Source organism: Heliangelus exortis, chromosome 6, assembly GCF_036169615.1.
Source record: "Heliangelus exortis chromosome 6, bHelExo1.hap1, whole genome shotgun sequence".
Lineage (NCBI taxonomy): Eukaryota > Metazoa > Chordata > Aves > Apodiformes > Trochilidae > Heliangelus > Heliangelus exortis.
The window spans coordinates 11,135,373-11,152,208 of NC_092427.1; the positions used below are offsets into that span (position 1 = coordinate 11,135,373).

The 16,836-nt window shown below is 42.4% G+C and overlaps 1 protein-coding gene across 2 annotated transcripts in view; it reads right to left on the reverse strand.

Annotated features, from left to right (window-relative positions):
• PDIA5 (protein disulfide isomerase family A member 5) overlaps positions 1-16,472 on the reverse strand; it is a 99,351-nt gene extending 82,879 nt beyond the window's left edge. The window contains exons 1-3 of one of the 2 annotated variants that reach the window (XM_071746651.1): positions 16,257-16,472; positions 4,747-4,873; positions 1,582-1,669 (exon numbers count right to left, since the gene is read on the reverse strand). In XM_071746651.1, coding sequence (XP_071602752.1) covers positions 1,582-1,669; positions 4,747-4,873; positions 16,257-16,457 — 416 coding nt within the window. In that variant the 5' untranslated portion in view covers positions 16,458-16,472. Of the gene's footprint in view, positions 1-1,581; positions 1,670-4,746; positions 4,874-15,831; positions 16,096-16,256 lie in introns of those variants that run through there. The other variant, XM_071746652.1, reaches the window with a different exon arrangement.
• Between the last annotated feature and the right edge of the window lie 364 nt (positions 16,473-16,836).

The window sequence follows — 16,836 nt, forward strand, 5'->3', positions numbered from 1 at the left end:
GCTGAACTAAATGCCAAATTCTTTCCTGGATTTCAAACTGAAGTCCTAAACACTGAATCTTTCCTTTCCCAGCACAGACCTAAATAAATCCTGGAGATGGTTATTGCTTCACTCTATTATAGTAGCATTTTGAAGGGTGAGATGAACAGCCTCATCATTCTAGCAGTTGTACACACATGCCACGTGCATACACACACAGAGTAAACAGTTAAGTCCCCCAAGAGAGAGGTAGCCTTGAACAAAGGGGGAAGAGAAGACAAAAAAGGTAGCATGACCACTCCATGGTATCAAACAGGCCTGATTAGGGATTAAAGCCAAGAAGTTGGCTCTGTATCCTATTCACTAAGCATCATTACTGACAACCAAAAATTGTTTATCATTGCTTCTGCTAGAAAATGAGATTGTATATGAGGTATGCCAGGTCTTCACACAATCCTCTCCTCATCATGGTCAATACAATTTATTTCGTGGCTTTTCAGCAGGTGGGAACAGCTACAGACTTCACTGACCTCCAAGAAGCAGACCTTTCTGCCAGCAGATGACTTGGAACACTGTCCCCATCAATTGGGCAGAGATGAAAGTATCTGTACATTTGTATGAGCCCACCAGAATGCAAACAGAAAGCAGAGGCAGGGGACATTAAGGGAGAGATCCCTGTCTGTTGGTAGGAGGAGTGCAAGACAGGTTAACCAACAACAAAAACACATTAACTTTGATTAACCACTGATTTATGGTAGGTCTCTGCTTGATGGATGGAGGTAACTTTCCAGGAGCCATATGATTTTTCAGAGCTGACTTAAGATTTGTGCACAGCATACAATCTGTTCATACCATGGCTATCTACTCAAACACACAGGTAAGGAGCAGTGCAGGAAGGACAATTTGCCACCTGCAGGCAGAGCTCTCAAAGCTGCAAAGAGGCACTACCATATGCAAGCTAAAACCACAGCCAATGTGTTATTGTAGAGGGCCACAGTGGAAGCTTTAACATCAGCAAACCAGAAAGTGCTCACTCCTCCCCACACAAGCAACCATGTACAAAAACAGGTTTCCCTGACTTCACAGTCAAAGTTGCCATGAACCTATAAAAACACAGAGGAACTTTTAAAAAAGAAAGCACATTTTACTGAGAAACAGCAACGAGTGGATGCTTTAAAACCAAGCAAATAGCCCTACTGCTCACAAAACATCTGCTCTTGGAGTAGAACCGCCTTGCCCTCCAGCTGAGACACAACATTTGGGATTCCTCCTCCCCCAGCCTGTGGGAAAGCCTGAGCAGTCAGTTTCCATGCTGCATATCCCCCATGAAAGGCAATGCCAGCTGGGGTCTCCAGCTTCAGGCTGAAAAACATGCTGTCAGAGAAGAAGTGACAAAAGCCATAGGGAAAAAATTATTCCCCACAACTGGTCCAAAGAAAGAGAATGGCAAGATGCAGACTCCCTACAGCTACAAAGAAACTGCACAGAGTGATGTGGATTCAGTCACAGCCAAAATGTCTTAGAGTCATCAAAAAGGCTGAGTCAGCGATAACAGCCAAAAGGGGAGAGGGAAAAAAGGAAGAAAAACAGCATGACACATACCCACAGTCTATCCAGCTTATAGTACCTCGTCCCTTCACCTCCTGGGCCACGCTGGACAGTAACCTGAGTGAGCTTTCTGCAGCAGCAGCTGGAAAACAAAATCAAATAACAATAAAAATAAATCAACAACAGCATCATTATTGCACAAAATAAAACCCAAGAGTGCATTCCTTTGTTCTGAAGCACTGGATGAACATTTTGTCTAATCTGAAGAAGCCAGTATGACAGGGATCAGTAAAATATTCCGTAAACTACAAAGAATGCTGGATCCAGCTGAAGTTGGGTGGCTTCTTCCCTCCACCCCCTTAAACAACACAATGAAACTCATACCTCCAGGCACAGTCTCTGACCTACATTTACAGAGCTATACTGTGTCTTCTCCTGCAAAACAGCTTCCATCCTAACATTGCAATTTTCCTGTGGCTGGACATCAGCCAGTTTATACCACTGCCTGCTAATTAGAGCAACTTCATTTAGAACCTTAATCAGCTGTAAGAGCAAGTCATACAGCATCTCTTTCTGCCTCGCTTGTATCCCTGCCACAGACAGAAAGCAACACAATGTTATTCTCATAACAAGCCTGAGAGATACCCCAATCAACAGTCAAAAGGAGCTCAAAACTGCTAGAAGAAAGCACCCAGAAAAGGTTCTTCCAAGAACTGGATGTATTATAAATACACAACTGAGAATTTTATAATGTCACGGCACATGGGCAGATTTTGGAAAAACATCCATTCCAAAAGTCTTATAAATGGTATTACAACTAAACATAGAAGACAATGGGGCAAACGCTCAGGAGAGAAAAATACAAAGGCTCAGACAAGTATAAATAGATGCCCCTCAAAAGTCTAACAGAAAACAGAAACCCATAGCCTCCCACAGATCTACTACTGCTGCTCCACAACTACGTCAACTAAATGAAAATGAGAACACCTATACCGGATCAGATCAAATGCCTCAGTAGACCACTATCTTTTCTACAACATTTGTTAAAAGGCATATATATACATCTGAGTAGAGAAGCAGAGCCAGAGGGTAGTGATAGCCCCCTCAAATAATCCACAATTTTTATCTCAGTGATCTCCTGAGCCAGAAACAGCCTCTTCATATTTGACGGCCTTTGTTCAGGCCAGATACCATCAGAGATGTCAGTCCATACAAGTTCGTTGTCAAGAAACCCTCCTAACCCCCAAACTGATAATGTGCAACTGCCACCTCTCTCCAACACAGGGGTGTAGACATGAGGGAATTCTTCATATGTACAGTCTGTGGAACAGTCTGACAAAACACCCTTTAAATATTAATATTCAGGATAGGACAGACTTGTCTCAGAAGACTCACTTGTTGAACAGCCCTGGCAGGATACCTAATCAGTAGGCTGACCTAAACATCTCCAGAAACCTGTGAATTTTCTGCATGAGACAGAAATACTCATCTCATTTTGCTCAACTGAGAAACAAAGCTTCTGTTCCAGCAGTATGACCAGCTGGCCAACATATAACAGCTGGGAGATGTGTACCTGAGATGAGAACCGCACTTCTGAATTCCTATTTCTTTTTCCCCTTCCCCTTTTTACCTCTTTTTGAGTGATTGTTAGGCAAGAAATTTCTAATTGTGCAAGGATTGCTGTTTGAAGAAGAAACAATAATCCAACAGTCAGATCTGCATGCAATGCTTTAGACTGCTAAAGCTAACCAATTAAATAACAAAAACAGAAAAAAGAAATCTCCACTACACAGCTTTTGAACAATGTCCATAGGGCAATATTTATTTGATGAGTGTCAAAGCTGAAGTGTTCTGGTTGTGCTTCTAGAAATGAAAGCATCTACCACTTAAAATGTTAAGCGTAAAAAGAAAATTTTCCCTCTAAAAAGCAGAATAATACAGATTTCTTTTTTTATCTAAAGCACTCCTTTCAAAAGCAAAAAGCGTTATAAACTCTTTCATGACTTCCACTTTGAACCTGCTACTACAAAACCATTTATGCCAAGTTTGAGTGCTCCAAGTTCCCCACTCGAAAATCAAGTCACATATATTATTAAACTGTTTGAGAATAAGCATATCTTTAGGAAACAAAGTTAATTATCCCAGCACCTGCATATTTTGTCTGCAAAATTCCCTGATACTGGGTGGAGGGCAGGAGGAGGAGGAGGATACTGGGTCACCACATACAGCTCCAATTTGCAACAGTATAAAGCCAGAGCAACTCTAAGAACATCACTGCAACAGCTCAGAAACAGAGGACCCAACTCCCACAGCATCAACTATAGTATTACTTGCATGCAGGAAGGAAAAGGAAGCTACAACAAAAATCAATACAGCACTAAAGAAAATTACCTAAGTGATACATTTTACTTCTCAGTGTTCAGTGACTTCCACATCCACACAAGCATTTTTGCACTTGCATATGGAGCTCAGAGATTGTTTCTGCATTTTACATCTTGTCACATAAAGTAAGATGCCAAAACATGCACGGCAATAAAGGAGAAAAGGCACAGCAGGAACAGAACAGTGCAAAAGGAAGAGCAAACAGACAAGTAAGAGCAAAAGTGAACGGCCAGAAAGGAGAGCCTGAATGCAAGAGAAAACAGCAAAGAGATTCAAGGGGACAGGTGGCATGACATGAAATGAGTCATTTCTCCCTCTTACACAAGCAGTTTATTTTCTATTTTTATATTTTGTTAAAGTTGAAAGACAACCATGGGACACCCAAAGATGTCAGAAGCAAAGATTGACTGATTTGATTTCAGTACTATAACGATTCATTAAGACTTCCAGTATCACCAGGAAATCGAACCTTGCAAACCACTGTGATAAACACAGCAGAAAGCTGATAGCTACTATGAACAGCCAGTTTTGGAGGCAAAACTAAAATAAAGTACATTTTTTTCCATGTAACAGACCAATGAGAAGAACAAATACAGAAGAATCCAATCTTGAAACATCAGAAGCTTCTGAATTAGAGCGAAGAACACTGGTCCTGAAGAAGCCCTTGCAGAAATGTAAGGCAACACTGAGCAGAGAACAAGGAAGGGCAAAGAGCCCAAGTCATCTGAGCATGTAGGCAGGTAACTGACCACACACCTACAGTGTTCAAATGCACACACCTTGATGTGCACAATGAGCTGAGAGAGAGGAGGAAAAAAAAAAAAAAGGAGGACTTACCAGATTTGGAATACAGCACTAGCACGTTATTCCGTGTCCTGAGAAGCTTCTTAAAATCCTTGTGGTCACTTATTTTTTCTATGAGTGGAGACACCTTCAGTGAATACATGCACACTGGCAACAATGCCTACAGAAATACAAAGACAAAAACATTAGGTATACCTTCCATGCTGAGAAACAATCTTGAATTGCCTCGACCTTTTTCCAGAATCTTGAGACAGACTGCCTTAAATAAACTATTACTATTATATCAATTTGATCAGCAAAAGTTGTTTTTTTTTTTAAAAATAAAAAAAAAAGTCATACACATGATTTGCTGAACCTGGACCAATACCACTCCCAGCAAGCATTAAGTGGAAAGATGACACAATCACAACATTCCAAAAACATGGCCTTGCTTAAGAAGCCACACCCCTTATAAGTTGTTTCCCTATATCAGATACTCAGATAACAATTCTTATGTAAATTTAATACACTGCAACAAGAGAAGGAGCAAATTACTGCTTCAAGAGCACTCTTGTCCCTAGATCTCAGAATACTCTGCAAACTCAATCAAGTACTTTGATATCCCACAGAAGACAGTGAGAACCATGAAGTTAAAAATAACTCACACTGACACTGCACAGGTGAAGGAAATGAAAACAGAATTTTCAAGACATTCAGCATCCACATTACAGAACTAACCACAGCCCTCTGCCAGTGGTCTTTCCAAAGAGGAACAGGGCTTGTATTTCTCACTTGACATATTGTACCTCACATACACACCGATGCCTTTGCCACAAGATGTTTGGCATCCACTGTGCACATGGAAGCCATGGCATTCAATCTCTACATCTCAATTCTGTATCTATCCAAAGAAATGCAAGAGGTTTTTTTTGTTCTTGTGCCTTTTGGTCTATTAAAATCATGAGCTCTCCAAAGCAAAGTCTTTTATCCTACCATAATGTAAATCTCCATCAAAATATGACCATAACCTCAGCTGGGGTCTTCACTGCTCATTTGTACTGCAATAATTGTCAATAATAAACTTATCCATCATGCTATGCTGCCTCCTCTCAGCACTGTACTGGATTCATACTAATGGAATGATTATGGATGCGAAACTTAGCTGGAGAAACTGTCTGATTTCCATTTACCTTTCAGTAAAACCATAACACTTAATTGCATGGTTAAAAGCTTTAGTTCATTTGCCTAACACACAGAAGAGGTGTAATGCTTTCTTAATTACAGAACTAATTTTGATCATGCCTCGTTCCAACTGGTCTGGAAAATGTGTCCAGGATAGATGTTGAGAAGTGTGAGGCTGTTTTTCTTGCATTCTGTGTATTACAGATTGCAGCATTCAAAACAAGGCACTAAGCCAATCAAGTCAGAACATGCAGCCCCAGGCACTACACTTCATTAAAAATTCAGCTATTTGCAAACACCAAGTCACTGAGGCACAGAAAGAAAAACTGCACCTATGAAATACATTTTATAAGTGCCAAAAGTTATTACTTGCAGAAATTGGAGGGGGAGTTTCAGGATGCAAAGGGTAGAGGGGAGAGGCTGAACTGAAATGGGAGTCATCCTCAACCAACCTCAGGATGTGCTTAAGAATGTAAAGGTAGTAGAAGTTAAAGATGTAACTTAAAATACAAAAGCACAATAGGCTGCACAGGCTTAGAGTGAACAAGTTATGCCACTCCACAGGCAGGATTCCCACCACCACTTGTTGACCAAGTGGTCCAGCTGTGAGACAGGAAAAAGCACATTTGCAAGTCAGCCCCTACCTTCAGCATAAATGTCCTTGATGCTTTAATTCGACCAAGAGACTTGCATTCTTCTAAACCCAGGTGTCCAGAGCTCAGCCTTCCTACTTTATGCTGATGCATGTGAATCCATTTGTGAATTTTCTGAGATAAATACACGTTGTTGCCAATCAAAGTAGACAAATATAGTTGTACTAAGTGGAGTGACACAGACATGCTAATTCCTGCTCAAAACTCATCACAATCAAGAGGCTGTACAGTAGAGATTAATCTAACATTGATTTATGAGAAGACCTCTTTAATCCTAAGTATTCTTTTAAAACTTTTTCATTCACTTAGTTTTTTTAAGTAGCCACATGTCTTAATGTTTTGAGTTACAAAAGGCTAAACTTAAACTTCATTGAAAATAAGGCTGAACACCACAGGAAAAAACGTAACCACAGGTTGCTTTTAGAAGCTTTCTTCATTTAGAAAACTAGCCTCAGATTAGGATATTATACTCTATGAACTCACTGCCAAAAAGAAAGAATTGGACTAAAAAAAAGCAACAAAGGCCACTTTCAACATGACACTTAATGGTATTATGAACTCTGTTTAAAGCATCTGTGCAGATCTACCAATACCTTGGAAGCACGTGTACTTCATGTCTTTTCCAGATGAAAAGGCTGTTTAGCCCATTTCAGCGACTTTTTTCTCTTTTTCCTTATAATGGCAGACTTACAAACCTCTTGAAAAAATTGATTCTGGAAACAGTGACAGCTTTAACTACTGCCTTGTTGGTGTTGCCACTAACAGAAAACTCACTGTGCTGGTGGAACAGCAGGTGCTTGGAGGGCAAAACACATCACATTGCATATATCCAACTGCTACTTTGCCCCATTCCTCCCCGGGTATCAAATCAGTACATTATTTTCCTGCAGTTTTACTACAGCAGCTCTCTCTGATCTTGTGGTTTATACCAAAACCCACTGGGAAAGACATTATGCATACAAGCACACTAGTCAGCTCTGCCAAATAAATCATCACCTCCCTTTAATTAAGATTAATGTGGTGGCCTTTCCTGGTTATAAAACCAAAAAATTCCAATCTGAAGGCACCGAGTTGGACAAAAACACTCTGCCAGCACATCTGAAGCATCTGCAGCAATGCTGAGAAGTTATTGACTGAGCTGAAAAGTTCACCACCTCCCACTATGTATTTGCACTACATGGTGTTTGCAAACTGATAAGAACAAAGTAGTTAACACTCTCCAGCCTTTCTCCTGCTGAAATTAATGAAGACCCTGCCAGGAATAAATGAGAGGCCAGCTTATCATTACACCTCCTAAAGAACCTTCACCTTTGCTGCCAGCTCCATGGAAGGCAACTGATGCTGGGCAGTCACTGTCACCTGCTGCCAGCCCCAGACACAAAGCTGCTTGTGTCAACACTGTGATGACTGTACCAGCAGCTACAACCTCATTAACAGTTCTGGCAAGAACATGGAATTAAGAGGATAGGAAAAGAGAATCCTATTAAAGCAGCTACACACTCTTCTTCATAGAAGACCAGGCTCATAATCCTGCACAGCCCACAGGCAGAGCAGCAGCAAAGGCTCATTTGCATGTACTGTGCTATATGACTTTAATTGTGAGATATGACTCAGGTAAATTTACTCCAGATATTTTGCAGAAGAGCTCATCAGCCAGGCACTGCCTGATCAAGCACACTGCTTCTTGTTTAAATCCAGGGCACAAAGGGAGATGAGCTCATATTAAAAAAGAAGAGGTCAAGAAAGGTGACAGTCCCTCCTGGTCAGGAAGCTTCTTTTCATATGCGTCAGGAAGTGCTACATTCACACATATGGGACTCTATAAATAAGAAATAAGCTAAACTCTCCTGTCATCTGAGCACCCAAAAGCTTTAAAATCTATTCACAACCACCTCTAATAAGTTAAGAAAGACTCCAAACATTTTTCTCAAGAAGCTGCCTACCTTGGTACCTGTTAAACTAGAAGGCACATTAGGACCAACACATGCAACCTCTGTGACACCCCTGCCCTGTGACAGTTATATTACAATTTCTTGTTAGTAAAACCAAAGAAAGGTCTATTTTATTTCCTGCTGTGTTTGCACAGTGCCCAGCATAATGGGCCCTCATCCATGGCTGGTTCAGTGAGCAGAAATAAATACAACAGTCACCTGGTGTCCTTGGATTGAGAGAACTTTGGTGTAGACCTCCATATAAAAGCAGATTACACACATCAGACTATAAAATGCAAATCTGGTAGAGCCTGTAGTCTGCAGATTTTCCCCAGCTCAAGATCACAATCTTAATTTATTCCCACAGAATTTTTTTATGGCATAGGTTGCACATCAGTCATGTGATTGTAGTGTCTGATCTAACATGCATGAAGGATTCTCAAGTAAAACATAAATGAACCCAAACCCTCAAGACAGCCAATTCAAAACTGCTGAGGCACTGCTATTCAAGCACAATGTACAAAACCCCATTCCAGCTCTGCCTGTGCTCTTCAAATCAAAGTATGTATTAAAACGCAAAACCTGCAACGAGGTGGACAAAGTCTGATCAGTCAAAAAGGTTTAATTTTCCTTTTTTTTTTTTTTTCCCTGCACTTTTTCCAGCAATTCCTTGCACAGCTGCCAAACATATCCAAGTGTTAAAAGAGCAGCAAGATGCTCCACAATACCCACTCCCTCAGAACTGGTACCCAAGAAACAGATGAGCTTTAAGAAACCCAAAGGCAAAGAGAGTTACAGAAAAGTAACTATTTGCTAATTATACTTCCAGGACTAATGCTATTGAAAAATGTTGTCATCCCTCAGGCCGTGTTTTCTCAAAATCCTCAAGGACCTGAGAAACCAGAGTTTATTTCTCAAGTTTTTACTTTTCTCAATTCATTTTAGAATGAAAAAAGGGAATATCCTTCAAGCAGCTACAGGAATGTATTTTCATATTTTACATTTATTATTCAAATTAAGTGTGATAAATGCTTAACCGCTGTTCCCAAAGAACCCAGTCCAATTTATGAGTTGCTCCCCACAAAAGCTTCATGACAGCACAGCCTTCTGCTTAGGATAAGCAGCATGCCTGGAAAGTATTTATTATTTATTTAAAATCAAGGGTGATGGTTTTAAAAACAAGAAAATACAAATAAAAATTAAATAAGGAGGAACTATCAGAGGAATAGCACTGTACATTGGACAGAAAAGCCATTTCCTATTTCTTCTATTTCCAGCTCAAGAGAATGAAAAAATATTTCCCTGGACACAAATTATGCATTAAAAAATATAAATCCATATGCAGCTGAAACAGTGCTTAGGTGCCTGAATCCATATGTCAACATACAATTTTTATGTGCACACTAACACTTACATGTATAATTAGGTAGACAATATGCACGTTATTATTTATGGAGAATGGCTGGGGCTGACATGAACAGCAGTGATTCCAGCACAACTGCTGCTTGGCAGGGACAGTCTCACACTTGACCACAATTTCAAAAGCACAGTTTTCAGGAGGACATTGGCTTTGATGTCAGTCTTCACTTAACTGCCCACTGATGCCATCCTCATTCTGGGACAAGAGCATTCAACCCACTGTAAATATGATCAATGAGTGACCCTGAACATTTGAAACAGGTTGTGTCTGACAAAGCATTTTATGGGAATGTAGCTGAAGAGCAAACTGCCCTCAAAATTCCAATCAGTAATAGAGATGACTGTAATTAATTTCATAACTTTAGGAAGACACTAGGTTCACATTCTAAATCAGGGTCTCCCCTGCTACATGAAAATGGGGGAGGAATGACACACGACAGGCAAGAAATACCAAGAACAAGACCGTATCTCACCTTCCCTGTCCTACTTGGTTCCCCAAATGAATCCTGGTGGAAAGCACACTTAACTTCAGAAGGTAGATTTGAAGAAACATCTCTGTACCGCAGTGATGGAGGTTTCTAAACCTGCAGATCAGTCAGTGGCATGGCCAGGTCCTGGGGTGCAGGCAGCGTGTGCATACTGAAAATATCATGTTTAAGTCATCTCCAGGCAAGCACAGCAGAGAAACAGATCTGTTGCTCCTCTCCCCCCAGTTTGTTCTCAGGCAAAAATACAAGATGTTCAGATCCAAAGCCCCCTTGTATACAAGAATCACAGTTTGACTGCAGATGCTTTATCCTCCTTGTTCATCATACAAACCACTCTTGACCTTGTGCAATAATTGCTTGCTTTTCACCCACAAGCCCTCCCTCTGCTGCTATTTACATTCAGGGTTGTGCTGTGCTTTGATCACTGAGCCATTTGTAACAAATGCCTTCCAAGATGGATAATGATAAGTAGGACAGTCCCCTGTTTTCATTCATGATTAATATCCAAAATAGCTGTAAAAATATTTTAATCACATCAGATGAGAGGAGACAGGTTATCTCTGTTACCCAGAAGTACCTCAAGGAAGTCTGCTACGAATTTATTAGGTGAATGAGGGAGAGAAAAGAAGCACTTGGGTCTCAGGCTTCAGCACTCCAGCTGAAGCAGCCCCTGCAATCCAGCTGGGACCACACCATGATATTATGGCAATCACATCTGCAGGGGTTCCTAAACTGCAACCTGCTGAGCTGGGTGGTCAGAGGCTGCAGCATGTTATTAGCATCTGAGCCAAAAAAAAAAAAAAAAAAGCCATTTAGGGGCTCAGTGGGGAGTGGCAACTCCGGCACCTACAGCAGCACAGCATGGTGAGATGATCACTCCAAGACACACTAGGAAATCAATAACTTCTGCATCAGAAGACTAGCAGCATCAGGAAACTATGATTTTTTCCTGAAAGATTTACATTTGCAGACACTACCACTGGACACCTCTTGTTTTTTCTTCATTTCACCATGAACTCTGTGGAAAAAATGCATTCTTGCTCTACAATCCAAATCAATTAAGTCTCACCTCTAGCCAATCAGGGAATAAAAACCACTAACCATTCTATTATGTAAGTCCTGTCTGCAAGAGGCAAGTGCCATATCTTTCATTCACAAAGGAAGGTAAACTAAAATCCTGACAGAGAGTCTTAATATTCTTTAACTTTGGCTGAAGAATGCTACAAGTGAGGCATTCCATTTAATGTGGTACTTGGTATGTTCACTTTCCAAATATAGAGTTAGCAAAAAATACCATGGAGACATCAAGATTTGACTAGACTCCACTGTTCACATTGTTCTTAAACAGTGGGTTTTAAGGAACCTAAGCTACAGGCATAATAGTCTATACTAAGGATTGTTCTTGAGGGCTCTGTGTAGCAAATTAATTGTATGGTTTATCACCGGTTTGCAAATGCTTAGTGAAGCAACTATTTACTAATTAACAACTGACTGAAATAGGGTAAATTACTAATGCTGACAAAGAACTTTCTCCTTGTTGTGAATGTGAAGCTCGCTCTCTCTTCAAGCCAGGCATTGGTGGAATATATATTAAACTTGGTGATGAAATAATGTTTCAGATACCACTTCTGTAGAAGCACATTTGGATGAGTTCAGAAGCTAAGGGCATGATCAAAGCATATGCCACATAATCCCCCACTATAAATTGGGTTTTGAAGAAGTTTAAAGTAGTATCACCTTCTCATAGGAGATGCTATAAAAAGAAGACAAAAACACTACAAACAGAACTTATGAAGAAGAGAGGGTGGAAAATGACACCTGAAAATCCTTAACACTATATATGGTACTTGTTATCTTCAAAGCAATGCACAAATATTAACTAATTAATCCTCACATTTTTCTGCCAGGTGACAGGACACAAAGCTGAATTTAAATTGTTGAAGTAAGAATCACACAGAAAGGAAGTGATCTGCAAGAGGTAAAAGGGAGGCAGCATGAGAGCAAGCTAGAACACAGCTGATCCTAGAGCAGAACACAACCACATGCTCCTGGTGTGCCATCTCCTGAAAAGCAAGGGAGAGAAAGTCTATTTGCTGACACTCAGAAAATATGCTGTATGATTATAAACCCAAAGACAACAAAACAGGACATAATCAAGGGAGCCACAAAATGAGATTAGCTTTGTTATCTGTGTTCTGCAAGCACACAAATCACAGTGTCCCTACACCAATGCTACCACCTACTCTCAGCTAATCAATGTGTGAAAACCTAAGACCTGGTTTGCTATCACAATTTTTTGCCATGCACAAGCTTGAAATGGTGGCAGGATCAAAGTAAACCATAACTTACTTTGAAACTGACTGCCTGCATCAAGAATTTTAAAGCAATGCTAGCTTGTGATTCTGTTCTGAAGTTGCACTGATTTTTTGCATTTGAAGACCTGCAAGCACAACCCAGAAGAAAGGTGAGTCTCATGGCCTCCTTGAAATCAAGGAACTCTGTCACTAGACAGTAACAGAAATGGCCAACAACAGAACAAGCACCTCTTCCATCACCAATTACCCACACAACTCTAAGCATAAACACCACTTCTGATCACTACACCACACTTGTGGCAACATCCTGAGGTCCTCTGAAGTAAACAGGCACTTTGGCACCAAAGGCAATGGATTCAAAACATCAATCTGTAAGGTACAGTGCTGAGTAACAAAACCAACCCTGAAAGCCAAGGTTTGATTTGGGCAGGGCATCTGAGGAGACAGAGCACAGCCCACATCACCAGTTTTACAAACATATATTTTGAAGAGGAATGGGGTGGGGGGAGTGCAAGTAAAGGATCTGCCTCTGCAATACACTCCTGACTGTAGCAAAACACCTCTCAAAGCAGCCCCTGAAGTACAAACTGTGACTGGATGGGGAAGCAGTGCTCACATTCTGCCTGCAAACTCACCAGAGGCAAAGCCACCCCTGTAACACTGCAGGGCTACCTGCAACACAACCACTGAGCCACCTCAAAGCCCTCCCCACAGGCCTGGATCCACAAACCCATGGTAGTGTTCACTGATGCATTCCCATGATGCTACCAGGACTTGAGGAGCAGGAAGCCTGAAATGTTCCTTTCAAGCCCCTTCTTTGAAGGCACCAGGTTTGAACGACCCCAGGTCAAGAAGCCTGCCTACCAATGGTTGTAAGTCAGTCAGATTCTCTTGACTCAGTTTCTCTGTCACTAAGCCAACACTCAGAAGGACAAACTGACCTTTGCCATGCTGGCCCGAGATAACATTCATCAGTGTTTGGAAAGCAAACTGATCCCAGATGTGTAATCCTCCTGGAAGCAGTGACTGGCCTCTGCTGAGGAAAGGACAGTACCCAGTATATCAGAGGAAATGCAAATCCATCCCAGTGTGAAACTCCTTCCCAAAGCCTGCAGCAGTAAATTCAGTCCTTCCAGACTGAAATGTAGTCAACCACTTGACATACCAAATAAAGCATCTCTAAAGTTAAACCACAGCTTCCTATGACTCTCAATCAAGAAATAAAACTTTACAGCAGGCAGAGATCATTGCAGTATCTTTCTCACATGTGTCACATATTCACAGTGATGCAGAAGATAACAACATCTTCCATTTCAAGATACTGAAGTGTTTTCATCCAGTGTTTTAGTTTTTCTTTTACAAATGCAGGAAATCTTACAGAGATAAGGATTTCAATTCTCGGAAGCCACCTCCAATTTTGGGTCATATTTTAAAAATGAGCTTTGTTTTTTCAGAAGCAGTGTGCATTCACAGCTCTAGCTCCTGTCCCAGGTGCACTGCAAGAAATCACTGCGCTTCCGAGGGGAAAAAAAAAAAAAAAAAAAAAAGGAAAAGAAAATCACATTTGGGTACACAAAAAAGGAAGAGCTAGAAGGAAACAATGTTCTCATTAACCTGTGTCCTACCAAGCAGTTGGCATTACCTTTGCTTTAACTTTACACACAGAGAATGTCCTGGTTTAACAGCCTCACTCACTGGGCTAGTTTTTTAATCCTGGCATGCAGCAAGTTACATATTTCAAGATGAAAAACTGCACCTTCAAGTGCAAGATAATGCAAATTGGAAGAAAAAATTTAAACTACTTGTGCATAGCAAAGGGAAAAGAATTAGCTGAATCAACAGCTCAATGAAGACATCTGCTCAGCATGCAGCATCACAGAGCAAATAAAATGCTAGGGCAAATTAAGAAGGGGAAGAGAGAATAATGTGGATAAATTATAATATCTTCGTGTAATTTCTCTGGCAAAGGAAGGCCCACTCTGCTTATCTCAAAGACACCAGCTCATCAACAAAAAAATGTCCAAAGGAGGGCAACAAGAATAGTTAGGAACAACAGACTGACATGAAGAAAGGTGGGGGAATTTTTTTTTTCAACTGCAAAAAGAAATCACAGCAAAATACTTGCATTAACATAAAACCAATGTTACAGTAAGATAAGGACTGAAAATCACAGTGGATATAGAAGGAAATGCCACAAATAACTCCACATTTAGTTATCTTAAATGAAGAGGAAATTCAGTTCACTTGTAGCTTCACAGTTTACATGTAATCCAAGGAATACACTGCCAAAAGTATAACTGAGAAAAGTACAGCATACATTAAAGATAGGCCATAGGTAAAAATAAAAGCCACACTAAGACCTCTCCAACATTTTAGCCAGAGTTCAGCTTGACTTTAGCCTCTGCAGATAGCAGGTCTGTGATTCTAGATCATGCTTAGAACAAAAATTGTGCAGGATGCACAGCACTTCTTTTTCCCCCTCCTGAACAAGCTAATAGCTAGGCCTGGGCCAGGGACAAAAGGCTCCATCAGACAGGGCCAATTTCTGTCCCACAATGGCAATTCTAGTATTAGTACCAAATAATCACAGGGCAATAAGCAATTCCACACTTGATTTGTATGATTTAGATGAGCACTCTTAGGTCACACATTCCCAAATAATTTCAGATCACACTTGTGTAAAAAAAAAATTAATCTTCATTAATTATTAACTCTATTTGTCCAGGCAGAAGGAAGAACTGTAGTTCATGCCTATAAAGTAAATAAAGGAGTGCTTTAAAGTACGCCTTCACCTACCTTTTGAGCTACTTACACATAATTCCGAGCCTTAAATAAATTTTAAAAATCGGACTTTAAAATATTTCTGTAAGGCTAGGAGTCTCCTAAGGTAAGGAGCGTCCTACTTTGTGTCATTTCAGTGGAACATACCCAGAGCCTCCGACATGCCCTAAGATGGAGAGAGACACGTCTGAAGGATGCCCGAGGGGCCGTAGGGCTGCCCCGGGGAGGTGGGTGGGGGGCGGCAGCGGTGCCCCAGGGGCCGTCCCCGCGCACAGGTGCACAAAGCCGAGCGAGGCAGCTTTGCTGCGGCAGAGTCACCGCCGAGGGAAACCCTCTGCTACCCTGGTACCGATTTTCACACGAAACTTACGAACGAAGCTCCCGCCGGTCCAAGCTCCCGGGGCCGGCCGGGGCAGCCGGCGGGAAGCCCGCAGCCGCTCGGGGAGACGCTGCCGCACGCCGGGGTGGGTTTTCTCCGGGTTTGTTTTTGGGGTTTTTTTTGAGAGACGGAGAAAAAGAGAGGGGAAGAAGAAGCACAGGAGCTGAGGGCTGGAGAAACACCGGGGAGCAGAGCTGCCGGAGCCCAGCCATGCCGGGCTGCGCCGTGCCGAGCCCGCCCGGAGCGGCGGCGGGCGCGGGCGGCGGGGCAGCCGCCACGCCCAGCCCGAGGGGCCCGTCCCGCTCCCAACTTTCGCCCAACTCCGCCGGCCGAGCCGCACCGAGCGCCCCGGCCCGGGGACGGGGGACACCCCGCACCCGCCCCCCGCAGCCCCGGGCGCAGCCGCCGCCACTCACCGCCAGGCCCAGCAGCAGCAGCAGCAGCGGCGGCGGGAGCCTCCCGCGGCACCGCGCAGCCCCCGCGCCCTGCCCCGGCACAGCCATCCCCGCAGAGCCGGACCCGCTCCGGACCCGCCGCCGCCGCTGCCGCTGCGGGCTGCTGCCACGTCTGGCGGCGCAGGCGCGCTCCGCTGCTACCGCCCGCCCGCCCGGCGGCATGACGGGGATTGTAGTCCGGCCCGGTCCGGGAGGTGCTCATCTCCCCCGCTGTGTGCAGCTCCCACAGAGATCTGGCCCATGGCAACACATGCACAAAAAAAAAAAAAAAAAAAAAAGGCCCCTCAAAGCGTTCCAAACTACCGCCAGCAATCACAGTTAAAAAGCAATCTTCGTCCAATTTGTTGAGGTTAAAAAAGTAAAAAGTTTCAGCTCTTCCCTAATATCCCACTGCCTCCCTCCCCTAGGATTAGTTTTCTGGACCTCCACCTCTCTCCTGAGAGCCTTTCGGCAAGTAACTTCGTTCTTGATGCTGCTTTGTCTGGGTCTGTAAAAGCTTCTGCTGGTCTTAGAACTGGAGTAAGAGGTGAACAACAGAACA